This window comes from Acipenser ruthenus, chromosome 14 (genome assembly GCF_902713425.1).
Source record: "Acipenser ruthenus chromosome 14, fAciRut3.2 maternal haplotype, whole genome shotgun sequence".
NCBI classification, from domain to species: domain Eukaryota; kingdom Metazoa; phylum Chordata; class Actinopteri; order Acipenseriformes; family Acipenseridae; genus Acipenser; species Acipenser ruthenus.
The window spans coordinates 18063811-18079547 of record NC_081202.1 but is presented as its reverse complement, the minus strand read 5'-3'; the positions used below and the strand labels follow the sequence as shown (position 1 = coordinate 18079547).

The following is a 15737-nucleotide window of genomic DNA, read 5'->3' as shown; positions in this document are numbered from 1 at the left end:
GCACCTGAGACCGGCACTCACCTTAACGTCTATAGACCGCTGAAATAAATCTATTCAAAAGAGGCAGCGGGCAGCTGCTGCTGTGCTTCAACCAATTAACTGAATTAAAAAGTACGTCAGCAAAGAATATTGACGTGTGGCGCGTGATATAATGTACTTGTGGGCATTTAAAACGAAAACAGAGAGTTCAAGAAATGAGTTGTGTGCTTAATTTGGCTTGTTTTTGTAAAAACAAGTACAGTAATTTATTTATTTGTTTGTTTTTAGAAATGTTAAAGCTGTAGCAGATTTTAAAATAGTTTTCATCCATAATGTTTATACGCAGGGCAACTGCAATATATAAAACAAAAACAAATGACACGGGATTTCGATTTTATTATTATCAATAGCGAGTTTTTTAGTTTTTTTTTTTTTTTTTATCGCTTCAGTTAACAGCTTGTGTTTTTGTGTAAAATGTGTTCTCCAGTGTTGTTGCATCACATTTAATGGGAAACAGTGTCGCCATTCAAATTACTTAGATGTCTGTAATATAAATAAAAGAATCACACACAACTGTGTTAAATTATTATTATTATTATTATTATTATTATTATTATTATTATTATTATTATTATTATTCACAAATACGTTGGTTTGTGATCTGCGGGAGTGGTATTTTGTCAGTGTCCATCCTCTCTTAAGGGTTTTTCTCCCTTAGCATACTCACATGGGCAAATTCTGTGGTCCACCTCGTTTTGATTGTTAAAGTACAGACTGAATCCGTCATCTCTGCAAACATGTCGAAAGATTTTAGGTTGTTGGTTAAAAACGCGAAACAAGTAGTTCTTGTTTGTGCTAATGGTGAAAAATTCCTAACTGTAAAAGAAATGCAGAATATAGCAGTGATTGAAAATGCAAGTTTGGTCATCGGAAAGTAAGTACAGTGTTTATTTTCATTAGGTGGGATACTGATCGGAGCTGGTTACAGTGGTAACAAAAACAAAAGATCGTTGAAAATGTTCATAACAGATATTGTATCTTCCAATTTCAGTTCATAATCATGTAGATTGTTCTTCACCTAGAAACGATCTTTCCATGTCGTTCTGTTTATAAAAGTATAGACAAGCATACGGTACATAAAAGTATGCTAATGTGTAGTTTAAACTTGGGGATAACACGGTAAAATGTATAATACTGTGCACTTTTTAAAATGGTCATTTACAGAAGAATGTGTGTTTTAGAAAATATAATTAATCTTATTCATGCAGAAATTTCCAGTATTTTCATCCTTGGGCATTCATGCATACTGTGTTGTAGAGATTTCAAGGTCAAATCTTAAATATTTTTCTTGATGTTTAAACTGGCAATGAAATCAAGGTGGCGTTTTATAATTCAACCACCCAGAAGGACTAGCAAACTGTTATCATTCTTTCACTGTGTTTTTTTTTTTTTGCAAGTGTTGTATATGTAAATCTGTTTGTATGTATTTGCCTATTGATTACAAGGAAAGATATGAAAAACAAACACTGTGTATATATATATATATATATATATATATATATATATATATATATATTGGCTTCGACTACACATTTCACTTTGGCAGCCTGAATGTCAACAGAAGTACTGAAAGCTGTGTCAATTTGACCTTTGCCCCTGACCTAAGATTATCTTTAGACATACTGGTTATTTATTAACTGTCTGGAAACCTTTACATTATGTAAAAACATTTATTTCATTTGTGCAATATTAAGCTGAATTGATTACTAAGATCCTTATTTACAACATTTAAAGTACTGTTTTAAGAAATATTTTGTTAAGGACTGTTTTTAAAAGCTGATTTTGATTCATTGAACCATGTTTGCCATTTACAAAACCCATTTGAACTGTTTCAAAAGAAGTTTAGAAGTTTATTCTCAGGTTTCAAAGAATTTTTTAAAATAAAAAACACCCTTCAAAAAACTCAGTCCTAAAGGTTTTGTGAATGATACCTAATCCAAGTCTTGGAACAGGACAACTAATTCAATGATCTTCTTTTAGAAGTTTAATAAAGTATGTCTATAGTACATATCTCATATCTGGATAAAGAATCCAGAAAAAAAAGTGTGCATAGTGCAGTTCTCACTTTTCACTCATGCCCTGCAATTCTCTATTATTATGACAACATTACCTTTTTCAGCTTGGCGCGGAACTAGAAGCATTGGCTATCAGTCATCTTGAGGAAGTGACTGACAATGGAATTGCTGCCATGGCCAGAGCCAAATCATCAGCTATCCTCTTACCAACCACTGCCTACATTCTAAGGTAAAAGAAAGAGTTTCTGTTAGTTCTCTCTTTAGTTCTTTTGCAGAACCCAGTCACTAGTTGCACTTAGCCATTTGAATTAAATGAAAGTCAAGGAGACCAAAGTGTGGTTCAAGCACCTTCAAGGGTTAACCTTATTAATAGCAGCTAGGTTAAGGCTAAAACTTGTTGTTATTAAGTTCATATGCAATAAGCTTTCAAAGCAGCAACACAGAGGCCCTTGCCGTCTTCACGTCTATATTTGAAATGATTTTGTTTTCTTGGATGAAATGCTGCCCATAGAGTGCTCCCGAGTACAGCAAACCACTTTTGACCTTAAGGGGGGGGGGGGGTCAGAAATACCTGCCTTATGGGGCTCCCGAGTGGCGCATCCAGTAAGCACTCGCTAGAGTGCAGGATGCGCTCTATAGCCTGGACGTCGCCGGTTCGAGTCCAGACTATTCCACAGCCGACTGTGGACGGGAGCTCCGAGGGGGCGGCGCTCAATTGGCCGAGCGTCGTCTGGGGGGAGGGAGGGTTAGGTCGGCCAGGGTGTCCTCGGCTCACCGCGCACCAGCGACCCTTGTAGTCTGGCCGGGCGCCTGCGGGCTTACCTGTAAGCTGCCCAGAGCTGCGTTGTCCTCCGATGCTGTAGCTCTGAGGCGGCTGCACGGTGAGTCTGCAGAGTGTAAAGAAGCGGGCGGCTGACGGAACACGCTTCGGAGGACAGCGTGTGTTCATCTTCGGCCCTCCCGAGTCAGTGCAGGGGTGGTAGCGTTGAGCTGAGCCTAAAAATAATTGGGCATTTCAAATTGGGGAGAAAATAATAAAAAACTGATTGGCACGACTAAATTAAAAAAAAAAAAAAAAAAAAAAAAGAAATACCTGCCATATAAGCCCAACTGTCAATCAAGCGTGCGTCTTTTCATCGACTTACCGCATGTCAGGTCCTAATGCACACCATCTCCACTTTGTTTTTGTAGAATTTACAGTTTTAAAGCACTTTAAAAATCATCACGCTACATTTGCTCACCAACAATAGAGAAAAGAACGGAAAGCTTAAATCTGTAGTACCTTAATGCAGTTCAAATGTTGCCTGTTTTGTTTGTATACTACAGTAAATTACATTCGGAATAGATAGCTATCTTTATCAATGGAAGTTGTATTTGATGATTATTTCATTTCATTAATTTAATTGAAACAATTTCTCAAATGGTTGTGCCTGAAAAATCTGGATTAATATGAATCTACTTATATTTCAGACTTAAGCAACCCCGAGCAAGAGATATGCTAGACGCTGGAGTTATTGTTGCACTGGGGAGTGACTTCAATCCTAATGCCTACTGCTGCTCCATGGTAGGTGCACCAGCTATATTGCATAAAAAACTTTTTTTTAAAACTTTTGTCTGCTTGATGGTATAGCATCAGGTAGGGTTAGGGGTATGTTGTTCACGTTCATGACATCTACGGTATAGGGATAAGTAAGAGTATACAGTAAATGGATAAAACCGAAGGTACATGCTGTGTCTTTTCTTTTTTAGCCCATGGTCATGCATTTGGCCTGTGTCAACATGAAGATGTCCATGAAGGAGGCATTAGCAGCGGCCACCATCAATGCTGCCTATTCTTTGGGAAAATCCCACACCCATGGTTCACTTGAGGTGAACAAGTAAGGAGACCTTGTCATCCTCAATTCATCACAGTATGGGAAAATATTAATATTTAAATGAAGTCAATAAAGAGGAGCCTCGTAACAGAAAATTACTAAGAGCCATGATATGGAACCCTGTAATGCAAAAAAAAATAAAAATAGAAACAGCGACATATTGCTGGTGCAAAACCCTTACCTGTCAGCAGGACATACTGGCACAACTTCACATAGATATAATTTATTGCAATGTTTGAAAATACAGCATTTACACAATATTAATGTTCACTATTATGCATTTGTTTTTGTTTTTCCTTTTTTTTTTTTTTTAGATGGGAACACCTGATTTATCAGTTTGGAGGTCATCAAGAGCTTATTCAATTTGTAATTGTTAAAGGAAAGGTTGTGTATGAAAATGACAGAACTGTGGACTACTGAGCCTTAGCTACAGCCTGTGCACATTCACGTGCGCAGTACAAATATACACAAAGCAAGGAACATTGATTATATCAGTGATAACCTGCAGGATGCATTCTTAAGCTCTTGTTGTTTCTTTTTAAGTTTTACTTTAAACATGTTTATTAAGACAATGACTATGGCCATTCTCAATAAATTCAGCACTGAACATATATACTATCTATTCAGTATAACTGTAAAAAAAAACAGTATCTATACCCATCCCCCAACCTTGAAATCTGCTTGCCACTACATAACTCTGGTAGCCAAATAAACATTGTTTTAAGTAGCTGGTGTCTTTCCATGCCTGGTACACGCTAGTCAGCTTGAGTTTGCCATGTCAGCCATGTCAACTTGAGTTTTGTTTTCTTAGCCTGCTAAATTGACTTTCCAAAGCAGTTTACAAAGGGCAAAAGGTTAGGTATACAGCAAATGCAGTTTGAAGTTCAAAGACACATTTTTTGGAATACATTTAGTTTCTGTCAAATAATAGGCAAGCACTAATGCAGGTAAAGCAGACAGTGGGTTGTCACTGTGCTTACTGAGCTTACTTTACAATAACATTTTACAATAAAAGTTTTCAAACCAGCTGGTAGTAGATGAAAAGCAATGCCTTTCCACAGCCTCGATACTTGATTACATTTGAGTCTTCTTAGTTTTAACTTTTTTATAATAAATAAATCATTTTAAAACAAAGTTCCTTTTTTTTTTTTTTGGTTGGTTATATGTTATCGGTTATTCTAGGAACTGCTTCAGAGAAATTTATACTACTGCATTGCTCAGCATTTTATGAAAGAGTGGATCATATGAAGGAAAAAATGTACAAGCAGATTCATTTTTGTGTTCAGAATTGTAATCCTGGTTAGGCTTTTTCAGGTGCTACTGGACACTGTAAGCTGGAGGAAGCTGGAACAGTGCTGCTGGGAAATGTATGCAAAGTGTAACCCAATGCATATACTGACTCTATACACAAGACAAACAGCCACACACTGTCAAGGAAATGTACATGCAAGTTCTTATCATTAAGAAAGCTCTGTGAAGCTCTGCAGCCTGTGAATGTTCGTTCCACTTGTTTTTACATTTAGAAACAAAAAATTAAAAACAGGAAACCTTTTTTAATTTTCTGTTTTCGAGGACAGAACTTCAAAAAAATATGTATTTCTAATATTTAACTAGCCAATGTCTATTTTATATTTGTATCCTCAATGGCTAATGATTTTCCTTTGTTCTTTATTTCAAAATGAAACGTGGACCCTGTCACATGCTTTGTATAGTTAAATATTAACTATACATTTTTTTTAATGGTTACATACTATGCAATGGGTTACGTTCACAAAGCCATATACTGCAGTGTCATTAGCACCATTCTGGGAGGAGAAAACACCACTGAATGAACTGAATTTGAATAGAATAAGAGTAATTTAATCCAAAGGCTCATAGTGATTCTAAAGTTTTAATTTCAAGTTTTGTCACATTACAGGGTGTTTTTCTCTTTCAAAAAATGGTGCTGATGCCACATTGTAGTAAAACAACACAATCTCAGCATATTTACATTTGCATCAGTAGCACTGAACCCTAACTAACGATTGGGCTAATTTCCAGACTGTTTCATCCCTGTGTCTGCTGTTAACAGGCTTAAATATTGACACATCTTATCTTTTCTATTTTTACAGTTGGTTGGTTCTCAAAATAAATGTGTATATCTATCTGTTATATTTACTAAAAAATATCTTTCACTAAAACTAGCCCCTTCTGTTTTACGAATGATGTAAATGTTTGACCAGACTGTATATTTTATGGAAAGATAACTGAATGGAAACCCATGAAGTGCACTGACTTTCTGTTGTTCACAGACAGGGAGTCAGTGCAAAATGGAGTGACTTGAGACACAGGTTTGGAAAAGAAAGACCCTAAACTAAAGAACACACCTAATTATCATTAGACAAGTGCAATAATTACTGAAAACTGCCATTTAACAGCACGGCACCACGCAAATTGTCTGTTGAGCAGAAAATTAGCTTTAGATAGTCTTTTTTCATTTGAATACATTTGACCATGTTCTGAAATGGGATGAAAGCTCTATTTGTAATGTGATGTTCTTGGATGTGATTTTATTAAATAAAATAAGTGATGTGCAAAGATAGCAAAACCTTTGAAAATGCTGTGTCAGGCCTAATATTATACCATACAACAGAACTTAATATTATTTCTACAGTTTTTAAGTTACTAACTAGTTACCAATTAATATATACTAACTACATATGCAAGTTCCAGAATACAGTAGTAATTCGATTGCTGCAATATGATTATTTTTGGGGGTCAGAATTGTAAAAAAGTTAGCAAGTATTAAAAAAAGCAAGTGCGTTACTGGTGTTATACTAAACTGGATGTAAATGTTTAAGACTGGAACACATGTTTAAATTCCTAGAAAAAAACAAGTCCTGCTTTTAAATTTTTAAATCCTCAATTTAGATTTTTATATTTATTGACCCATTTCGATCACACATCAACCTTTACACAGTCTTAACTGAGGTAGAAACCATACTTTTGTCTTCACAGCAAGCTTTATCTTCATTAATAAACTCATACAGGATATGTAGTTTAAGTATATGTAGATACATTTGGGCATTTTTTTCATTTACCAGTGTTTATACTGTAAAGTATTATTCTAAAGCAGTGTTAAAAGTGGTAGATAAATAACAGTGATAAGACGGGTAGCGGGTTCTCCCACGCTACATCAGTGATCACACTCATTGCGAAGACGTTTGCGTGGTGATACTGGAGAATCGAGCACAAAGGCAGTTGGTGAGACTGGCCGGGATTCAGGGATGTGTTCCATTCTATATTTTTCAATGTAAGGATGAGCCACTTTCCATATCTGTAGGGAAAAAAGCAGAATAATTCAGTTATATATAACCATAATATACAGTAGTTAATTGCCTAGCAAGTTAACTGTTTTATTATCAAAGTATGTTCCCAACTTGAATGGGTATTTCTTGAAAACATACAATTAAATATGACTTCTGTTACAACCTTGAGGCCGCAAAAAATAATGCCAGCTTTATCAGAATTTAGCTTATAAGGAATAGGTACTAGTTTCCCACAATATTGTAGGTCATCTGTCTCATTCGCTCTGACACCTGGTAATATGTTTTTGGTTTTGTTTCAGACACTAAACAGTCTTAAATTAAAATTCCCACGTATTTTCATTTAGAAATTGTGAGTACAGTATGGCATCTACTGTATTCAGACATTTTGATATTTAAAACATTGTCTTTAAATGTGTATCAACCGTAGCTCGTAATACCCAATCATATGAAGATTATGTTTATTTTTTTTATTTCTATGTCCACAATCAATACTGCTATCAAAAACATCACAATGAAAATGTGACACTCAGTGTTGTAAAACTCTTGGTGAAAAGGGTTTACAATATCATGAATACAGTAGTCCAGTATCAGGAATCCTCTTGGATTTATAGAACCAGCAGATAATTACTCATGTACAAAAAAAGTTGCTGTCCCTGGCTGACCTGACCTTTTTCTACAAGTTTTCTTTTTTTTTCTTTTTTAATTTAGTAGTCGCCAATTATTTTGTATTATTTTCTCCCAATTTAGAATATCCAATTATTATTTAAGCTCGGCTCACCGCTAACACCCCTCGTGCTGACTCGGGAAAGACGAACACACGCTGTTCGACCGAATTCGACCGCTTCCTTTCACACTGCAGACTCACCATTCAGCCACCTCGGAGCTACAGCGTCGGAGGACAACGCAGCTCCGGGCAGCTTACAGGCAAGCCCGCAGGCGCCCAGCCAGACTACAGGGGCCGTTGGTGCGCGGTGAGCTGAGTACATCCTGGCCAACCTAAACCTTCCCCTCCCCGGGTGGTGATCGGCCAATTATGCGCCGCACCCTGGGAACTCTTTACCGGATGCTCCACTTGGAAGCCCCCCACACAAGCTTTCTAAACTACCGTTTTATGACTTGCCTTTTGGTCCAAAAGCAGCCTGTGAACAGCTTCAATATCTGGAGCCATGAAGCGGTCTCTAATCCAAGGCCTGAAAGGGACAGTAGAACATTAGCCAAACATTAACCAGTCTATCTGGCACTTTTGTCAGAAAATATCTGGGCAAACAGGCTATTTCTGTTTAACTTACTTTGCAACAGAGCGCACAAGGTCATAGACCTTCTCCAATGGCGTGGTAGTTCTCAGGGGGCGTAAAAACTCAATCCCTTGGCAGGCTGCAAGTAGCTCTATGGAAAGAACTGAAATGACAGAAAAAGCACAGTTGATGTTATTTATTTTTCTTGGTCAACTATGCTAATACATTTAGCTCCTGGTCTGTAAACTTTAGAGTCCTCCTTGGTCACTATCATATATATATATATATATATATATATATATATATATATATATATATATATATATATATATATATATATATACTAAAATACAGTGTGTGTAAACCTCATGCATAATTCCGCGTGTTGAATTCTGCGTGCTGAATTCCACGCATTGTGACAACTTCCATATTAATCATTGAACTCACTTTATTTGTGCATGTAATTAGGTTAGTGAATACAGCGACCGCTGGTTCATTTTTGCGCGCGGTGTGGCTTCCCCCCTGCCACGCGGTAATTCTGCTCATTGAGGCTCTAAATGTTTTGCAAATACCTATAGAAGCGCTTATTCAATAGTGATTAAACTTGGTCTCCACAAGCCATTCACAGTATCAGAATCTGGGGCATAAGACACCATGTGTCCATCTGTCTGTATGTCAAACTTACATTTTTACATGCGTATACAGTGGATGTAGGGCATGGTGATCTACATTTGTACGTTACTTATGTGTGAGGGGTGAATGTCACTGACATGTTTGTTTATTATATATACATTTACAGGCAAACATTGCTCATTATTATTTATTATATATTTTTAACCTATTTGATCGAAATTCTGCAACTGTTTAAATCATTAAATTAATCTTTTGTATGTACAGAAATGTACTAAACAGACTCATATTGTATGGGATGGGTTTTCATCATACAAAGGACATTATCTGACCCATTTAAACAGTGGCACTACCTAGATTAGCTGCTATTTTGGTCAATTAAATGGACCCCATTGTTGGGGTCTATTCAATTTTATACTCCTAATGGGGCCGATTCTTCTGTGCCTGTTCAATTTACAATATGTAAACAAATTAACCGAATTGTTAAATGTGTGGTCTCTTGAGCACTCTCAAGGATTTTCCCATTTTCCTGCAGGACCTCACTGAAAACTGAACATGCTATTCACAAATTGGTTTTCAGATTTGTACTGTATATACAGAATGCATTGCTGTCATTGTTCTACCTTGCTCTACATGTTCAATCACTTTGAGGGCTTTCCTGGCAGCCCAGCCCCCCATAGACACGTGGTCCTCAGTGGCAGCGCTGGTGGACAGGGAGTCCACAGATGAGGGGTGGCACAGCACTTTATTCTCTGAAACTGGAGGATTAACATTGTGTTAATGTAAAGACCTGGGACACCACAGCTGTACCAATACTGGCAACACATCGTGGCCGTTTAAAAACAAATACCCTATTGACTAGCAGTCTTAAAATTATAAGTACTCCTTAATAGCCTCATGAAATAAATAGCCCTGGAAGAAGAGATCTTACCTGGCACTATATTATGAAATCTGCTCTGAATGGTAGTTTTAAATGATGCAATATAGTGCTTTTAAGATGGCAAACAAACAACCAGTGTGAGGTGTTGTCTCCACTTACCCAAGGAGGCAGCTGTGCAGTGAGCAATCATAAAACCTGAGTTTAGACCCCCTTCACAGACCAGAAATGCTGGGAGCTCGCTGAGAGAAGGGTTACACAGACGTTCAATTCTTCTCTCGCTTATTGCAGCGAGTTCATGCACACCAATCGCAAGGTAGTCTAGAGCCTGGAAAATGAAGTGATGTGTGAAGTATCTTAAAAATGCTTAGTTTTTTTTATTTTTATATAAATCACACATTCCTCTATGTACAATTTTAAGAAAATTCCTGGTTCTAAAATGCATCTTCAGGGCGATGCTGGTAGCCTTCATCCTAGCCCGTGAAAGGACGCTCACAGAACTGTTCAGTGAAACCCACCGTCAGGTCTGTGACTGTTCACGTGAACAGCACCTGAGAGGGGAAATGGGGGGCTTTGGTTGGCTGAGGGCTAATAACAATGTATCTATTCATGTTTATCTGTTCAACTCCACCAAACAGAGGCGTTTACCCACTTTTTATTTACCACTACACCACTGTAAATAACCAGAACAATGATGAGAAATATTAATAAATAAATTATGCATACTTTAGCTGGGTATTCACCATGAAAATTTCCTCCTGAAATGGTTTCGCCTCTTTCTGCGAATACCATCTTCAGTAGTGGTTAAGGTTGAAATGGGTTGGAATAGAAATCAGCATCCAAAAGGTATCATTTAAAACAATTTTCAAAAGACTAGAAACACCTGTTCAGCTAGAACAAATCCTTTCATACAGATGGTCACAGCTCTAATCCATCACTTCTGGACTCTTCTGGTGACATTCTGATTTAAGTGTGTAAAGGATACAGGGTTGTCTGTGGCGCTGTTAATCTCTGTGTCGATGATATTCTTAACAAAAGCAATTGTGTCGTTCACCACTCCATGGACCTGAAAGAGAACACATGCTTTTATTCACACCTACTGTGCACAGCCATTACAGCTAGATATCTTTAAACACACGTGATGAGGCTGTGTTACAGTAAGTAACCTCTCATAGCGAGTGCTTTGTATTACAGTACCTGAGGGCAGCAGCGTAAAGTATATGCATCCTGAACTCTGTCACAGAACCTGTGGCTTTCTGGTAAAAAATAAATAAATACATTTTAGCGTTTTCATTTGAAAAGCTTAATAATCCATTCTGAGTCCTCCGTTAAACTCTTCACCTGCAATTTCAGAGGGGTGGTGATCTGAATCCAGAAGAGATCGGAACCTGAAAGCCACCTCTTTCTGCCCAGGGTGGGGGCGCAGCTCATGGATGTCTAGGAGGGAATGTAAAGAGACTGTCACTACAGTGCTTCATATCGCTAACCCAGCCGTTCTCATCCTCTCAATACTCCCGTCATCCACTGTGACACGCACCACTGTCAAAGGCCTTTGTGGTTCCCTTCAGGACCTCCAGTGTCAGAGCTGCGATGATGTCAGCCTGTCTGGCGATAGCCAGGGCTCTCTCGACCGCCTCCGAACCCAGAGACGTGATCATCTGGGTTCCATTGATGAGCGCCAGCCCCTAGGTAGCAAAGAGATGATAAACCTCAGATTGGAGCAAGACACTAAAGATTACAATCCAAGTTAATATGCTTTCATCACATTTTTCACAGATTGCTATACCTCTTTAGGCTTCAGTGATATAGGTTTCAATCCATGGGCCTCCAAAACCTAAAGAAAGTATTTTTCATGATCAGTTCAATGTGTAAAGGTGAATGTACTGGGTGGTGGCTCTGTGAAGAAGTTATTGAAAACTTACATATTTGGCATCCGCCCAGCCACTCTTGGGTGACCACATCTTGCCTTCTCCCATCAGTCCCAGAGCCAGGTGAGACAGAGGGGCGAGGTCTCCGCTGGCTCCAACCGTCCCCTTCTCTGGCACATAGGAGAGGCAGGAAGCTGCACGCAATCATCAAGGGGAATGGATTACTTCTTTTAGTCATTTAGGTTATAATGTGCTGTGTCGTTAATGCCACTGAAGGTCTGGTTACCATTGAAGGCTTCAATCATCTGATGGAGAGTGTCCAAGGAAATGCCGCTGTAGCCTTTGGCCAAAACATTGATCCTCAAAGCCAGGAGCATTCGGGAGCGCTCAGGGCTCAGTGGCTTGCCAACACCTGAAATCAAACAAATTCTGGATCAATAACTTGTTTTTCCAAAGAATGCAATAGCCGACACTTAATTAGACTTGTTTTTCCCATTACCCATTGTATCTCTCACTCCTTAACAATATTAAAGCGATTTGAGAAAGGGCAAAGATATTTCTTCCTTACCTGCCGAATGAGAGCGAACCAAATTCTCCTGTAGTTCCCTGGAAAAGAAAAGTTAGTTAAAACTCACCGTCTCAGATAACCATTCGCATTACTATGTTTCATGATTCCAATCTACAAAAATGGTTCTACTGATTTTAGGTTAATTTGTGTATAGAAATTGTAATTGCAGTGAATGGAATATAGTGTATACACTTCAATTAACTTTTTAACTACTGTGATCTGTAACAACTCAACATGCTAAGAGATTACTCTTTCTTAAAGCATTCACCTGCTTCTGGGGTTGAGGTTACAGTATTTTTTTTCAAAAGTTGGTGATATTTGGAAAGTGGATACAACCACTTACTTGAGTTTGCTATTTGGGATGACTGTTCGAGCAAATTTTCCAAACCCTGTTGTGATTCCATACACAACTACAGGGAAACAAAGTGTTCAAAGTTAATAAACCATTCATATACCTGCACTGGAAATGTCAAAAATAGTATTTGGGAATAAAATGTCTTTTACCTTTGTTTTCTGTCACTATGTTCTCTATAAGTGCCCTTGACTGTCCGACCTTCTTTTCAGCTTCTGGGGTGAGCTAAAATAAAGCACCGATATTATAGTCGTATAACCAGCTGTAAAACGCGCATCTAGAATAAATTATCTAGACATAACCAATGTGTCTCACCTTAATCATGTAGAGAGCCTTTCCTAAATTGACCAGATCAGTGCTTGTAAGATTGTTCCCGTCCAACAAAATATACTGCAAGCAAAGGGAGAATATAAACGGTTTATGTTACAAAGGGCTACTTAAAACGTTAACAAACGCAGTAATGGTAAGATATGATAGACTTACTTCATTTGGTTCTCGATAGGGGCTATTACTATGGGCAGTTATTAAGGTTTTTTTGTTTGTTTTTGACACATCATGCACTGTACATCACAACCAAAGTAGTACACAATTTTAAAAAAGGATACAGATGACCGCTTCCTGGCTGGGACGGATTGAAATCTGGAGACATGGTATCCCCGTCGATTACTAAAATAAAAACATTTATATTTAGTCATATACAATCGTGTTGTAATAAATGTACATATGATGACTCTATGCTACAGACTAGCTTACACGTGATAAACTTCAACAGAACAGGAATTATTTTGATCATATTTCATTGACATTATTCACTGGTAACATTTTTTGTACTAGTATAAGAACGCATATATAAATGTATGACACAACAAAATACAATTACAAGAAGTAGTAAATATGTTTTAGTATCGATCTGAAGAACACAAACACACCATAAATAGTATTTTGCATGTCTAGAAATTAAACTTAAAACTGGCTTTTTACAACACAAGGTGACACAATAATATATTAAGAAATAAAAGAGCTAAAAATAGAGATGGAAGAAAATTAGTTTTTAGCTAAAATTTCTGTATGGGCTTATAAAGTGAACGAGGTTGCCCCTTACCAATTTCTACAAAATCATTGTCTTCCAGCGTATCTTCCAAAGTGTCATCCGCGTCCAGCAGCCCTTGCCCTTGACATCTTCTTACATAGAAACTCGTCTCTTGCACGGAGCCGATGCCCCCGTTATCCGGCTTGTTCTTTATGTATCGTTTCAGCGCCTCGAGACCCAGCCACTGCACTGTGCAGGACAGGTCCCTGCAGGGGACAGTCAGCCACTCATCCCTGACATGCACTGTGAATCGCGGCATTGTGCTTCTTCCAGGTGTGGAAGATTGCAGTGCAACTCCAAACTGACATCCAAAGTGTGCTGCACCTCACTGTAATCAACCCTCAGTATGGTAGGGCGGGAACAGCCACAAGCCATGAGCAGCCAATGAAACCACTCTCACACAGCATAGGCCTTTGGTCAAAAAAAAAAAAAGGGAGTATTTTTTGTTTTTGTTTATTAATAGCACATAAGAGTTATTGAATGCCTTATGCAGCTTTATAGTTAGACTTACTGCTATTACCAGGAAAAGGTCCCCTGTGATTAACATCTCCTATCTGGAAGATAGAGCAGCTTTTCAATACACTCCTTTCCATACTTTTTTCTACATATAAGGTGGACAAACTACTTCATGATATATTTAGTTTCTCCTGTTGTTGAGTATTCTCCACGGTTCAGGCATTTCTTATGTTAAAGTGACAAGTTTATCAGAACTGTCAAAGGAAATGCTGAAGAGTGTGTAGATACACATATCAATGCCATCTTGACCATGTTATTCAATTTACTTTATCCTATATTAAACCTGAATCATGTCCTTGGCTCCTAGTTAGGTCCCCGAAATGTCTAAATTGACAGAATTGCAGAATGCATAAGTCACATCTTAGAAAGTTAGTATAAGATTCACTTTCTAGGCTTGCCTGTGCTTCTATTATGCATGTTATGTTTTTACCATTGTGTAGAGCAGTGAACTTTTATCATGGGTTTGTAGTGAAGGTGACTTTAAATATATGAACTTTTCTTTACCAGCTTTTCAACTAGCAGGATAATCTGGAAATCCAAACAAACTTATAGAAATAAGAGTAAGCCATTGCTGCAATCAGACAATTCTCAATCTTGGCCATGCATAATCAGTAAATGTGTCAAAACTACCTATACTGGGACGAGATAAAATGGCTAGGGTATTTATTATTATTATTATTTAGTTCTTAGCTGACACCCTTATCCAGGGCAACTTACAATTGTTACAAGATATCACATTATTTTTTACATACAATTACCCATTTATACAGTTGGGTTTTTACTGGAGCAATCTAGGTAAAGTACCTTGCTCAAGGGTACAGCAGCAGTGTCCCCACCGGGGATTGAACCCACGGCCCTCCGGTCAAGAGTCCAGAGCCCTAACCACTACTCCACACTGCTGCCGCACTATTTATAATGATTTACAAATCTGACAGCCTAATGACTTTCAACATGTGCATAACACAGTATGGAAATCCACAGCAAATAAATAAAACATTAGGAAAATAATAAGTTTAGCATTGTCAGTAAGTTTCCCAGTCTTTACTAACATAACAGTCTATTTTAATAACTGCAGTAGATCTGATTAAAGCCTATGTAGTGTTATTTTCAGGTACGCGGTAAACAGTGGTACGCAGCGCAACGTTTATAGGTACAGATTTTGCAGATTTTGACAAGGAAGCAAAATTTGATGCTTATACATGTCATATTTTGCTACCAGTAGCACATTTTGACAAAGTAGCAAAAATTGACGTTACACCAGCCTTTATATTTATTTTGTCTAATGCGTGAGATTATATGAATATTGAAAAGTAACGTCAGCGTTGGATAGAAAGAAAGCACTACCTCCGAACAGTTATCGTTAAA

At 37.8% G+C, this 15737-nt stretch overlaps 2 protein-coding genes across 2 annotated transcripts; one reads left to right on the top strand and one right to left on the bottom strand.

Moving 5' to 3' along the window:
* The first annotated feature begins 696 nt into the window (after positions 1-696).
* Positions 697-6370, top strand: LOC117420094 (probable imidazolonepropionase). Its single transcript, XM_058986009.1, has 5 exons — positions 697-913; positions 2159-2283; positions 3525-3618; positions 3804-3931; positions 4243-6370. The coding sequence occupies exons 2-5, from the start codon at positions 2228-2230 to the stop codon at positions 4346-4348; spliced, it is 384 nt and encodes a 127-aa protein (XP_058841992.1). The 5' UTR covers positions 697-913; positions 2159-2227; the 3' UTR covers positions 4349-6370.
* Positions 6371-6811: 441 nt separating this feature from the next.
* Positions 6812-14179, bottom strand: hal (histidine ammonia-lyase). Its single transcript, XM_034032177.3, has 20 exons — positions 13869-14179; positions 13372-13432; positions 13250-13277; positions 13082-13156; positions 12919-12991; positions 12758-12824; positions 12415-12452; positions 12133-12258; positions 11901-12040; positions 11765-11812; positions 11516-11663; positions 11320-11415; positions 11176-11234; positions 10964-11044; positions 10705-10770; positions 10141-10306; positions 9725-9859; positions 8526-8634; positions 8357-8426; positions 6812-7244 (listed from the first exon to the last, which is right to left on the bottom strand). The coding sequence occupies exons 1-20, from the start codon at positions 14113-14115 to the stop codon at positions 7104-7106; spliced, it is 1974 nt and encodes a 657-aa protein (XP_033888068.1). The 5' UTR covers positions 14116-14179; the 3' UTR covers positions 6812-7103.
* Positions 14180-15737: the final 1558 nt, after the last annotated feature.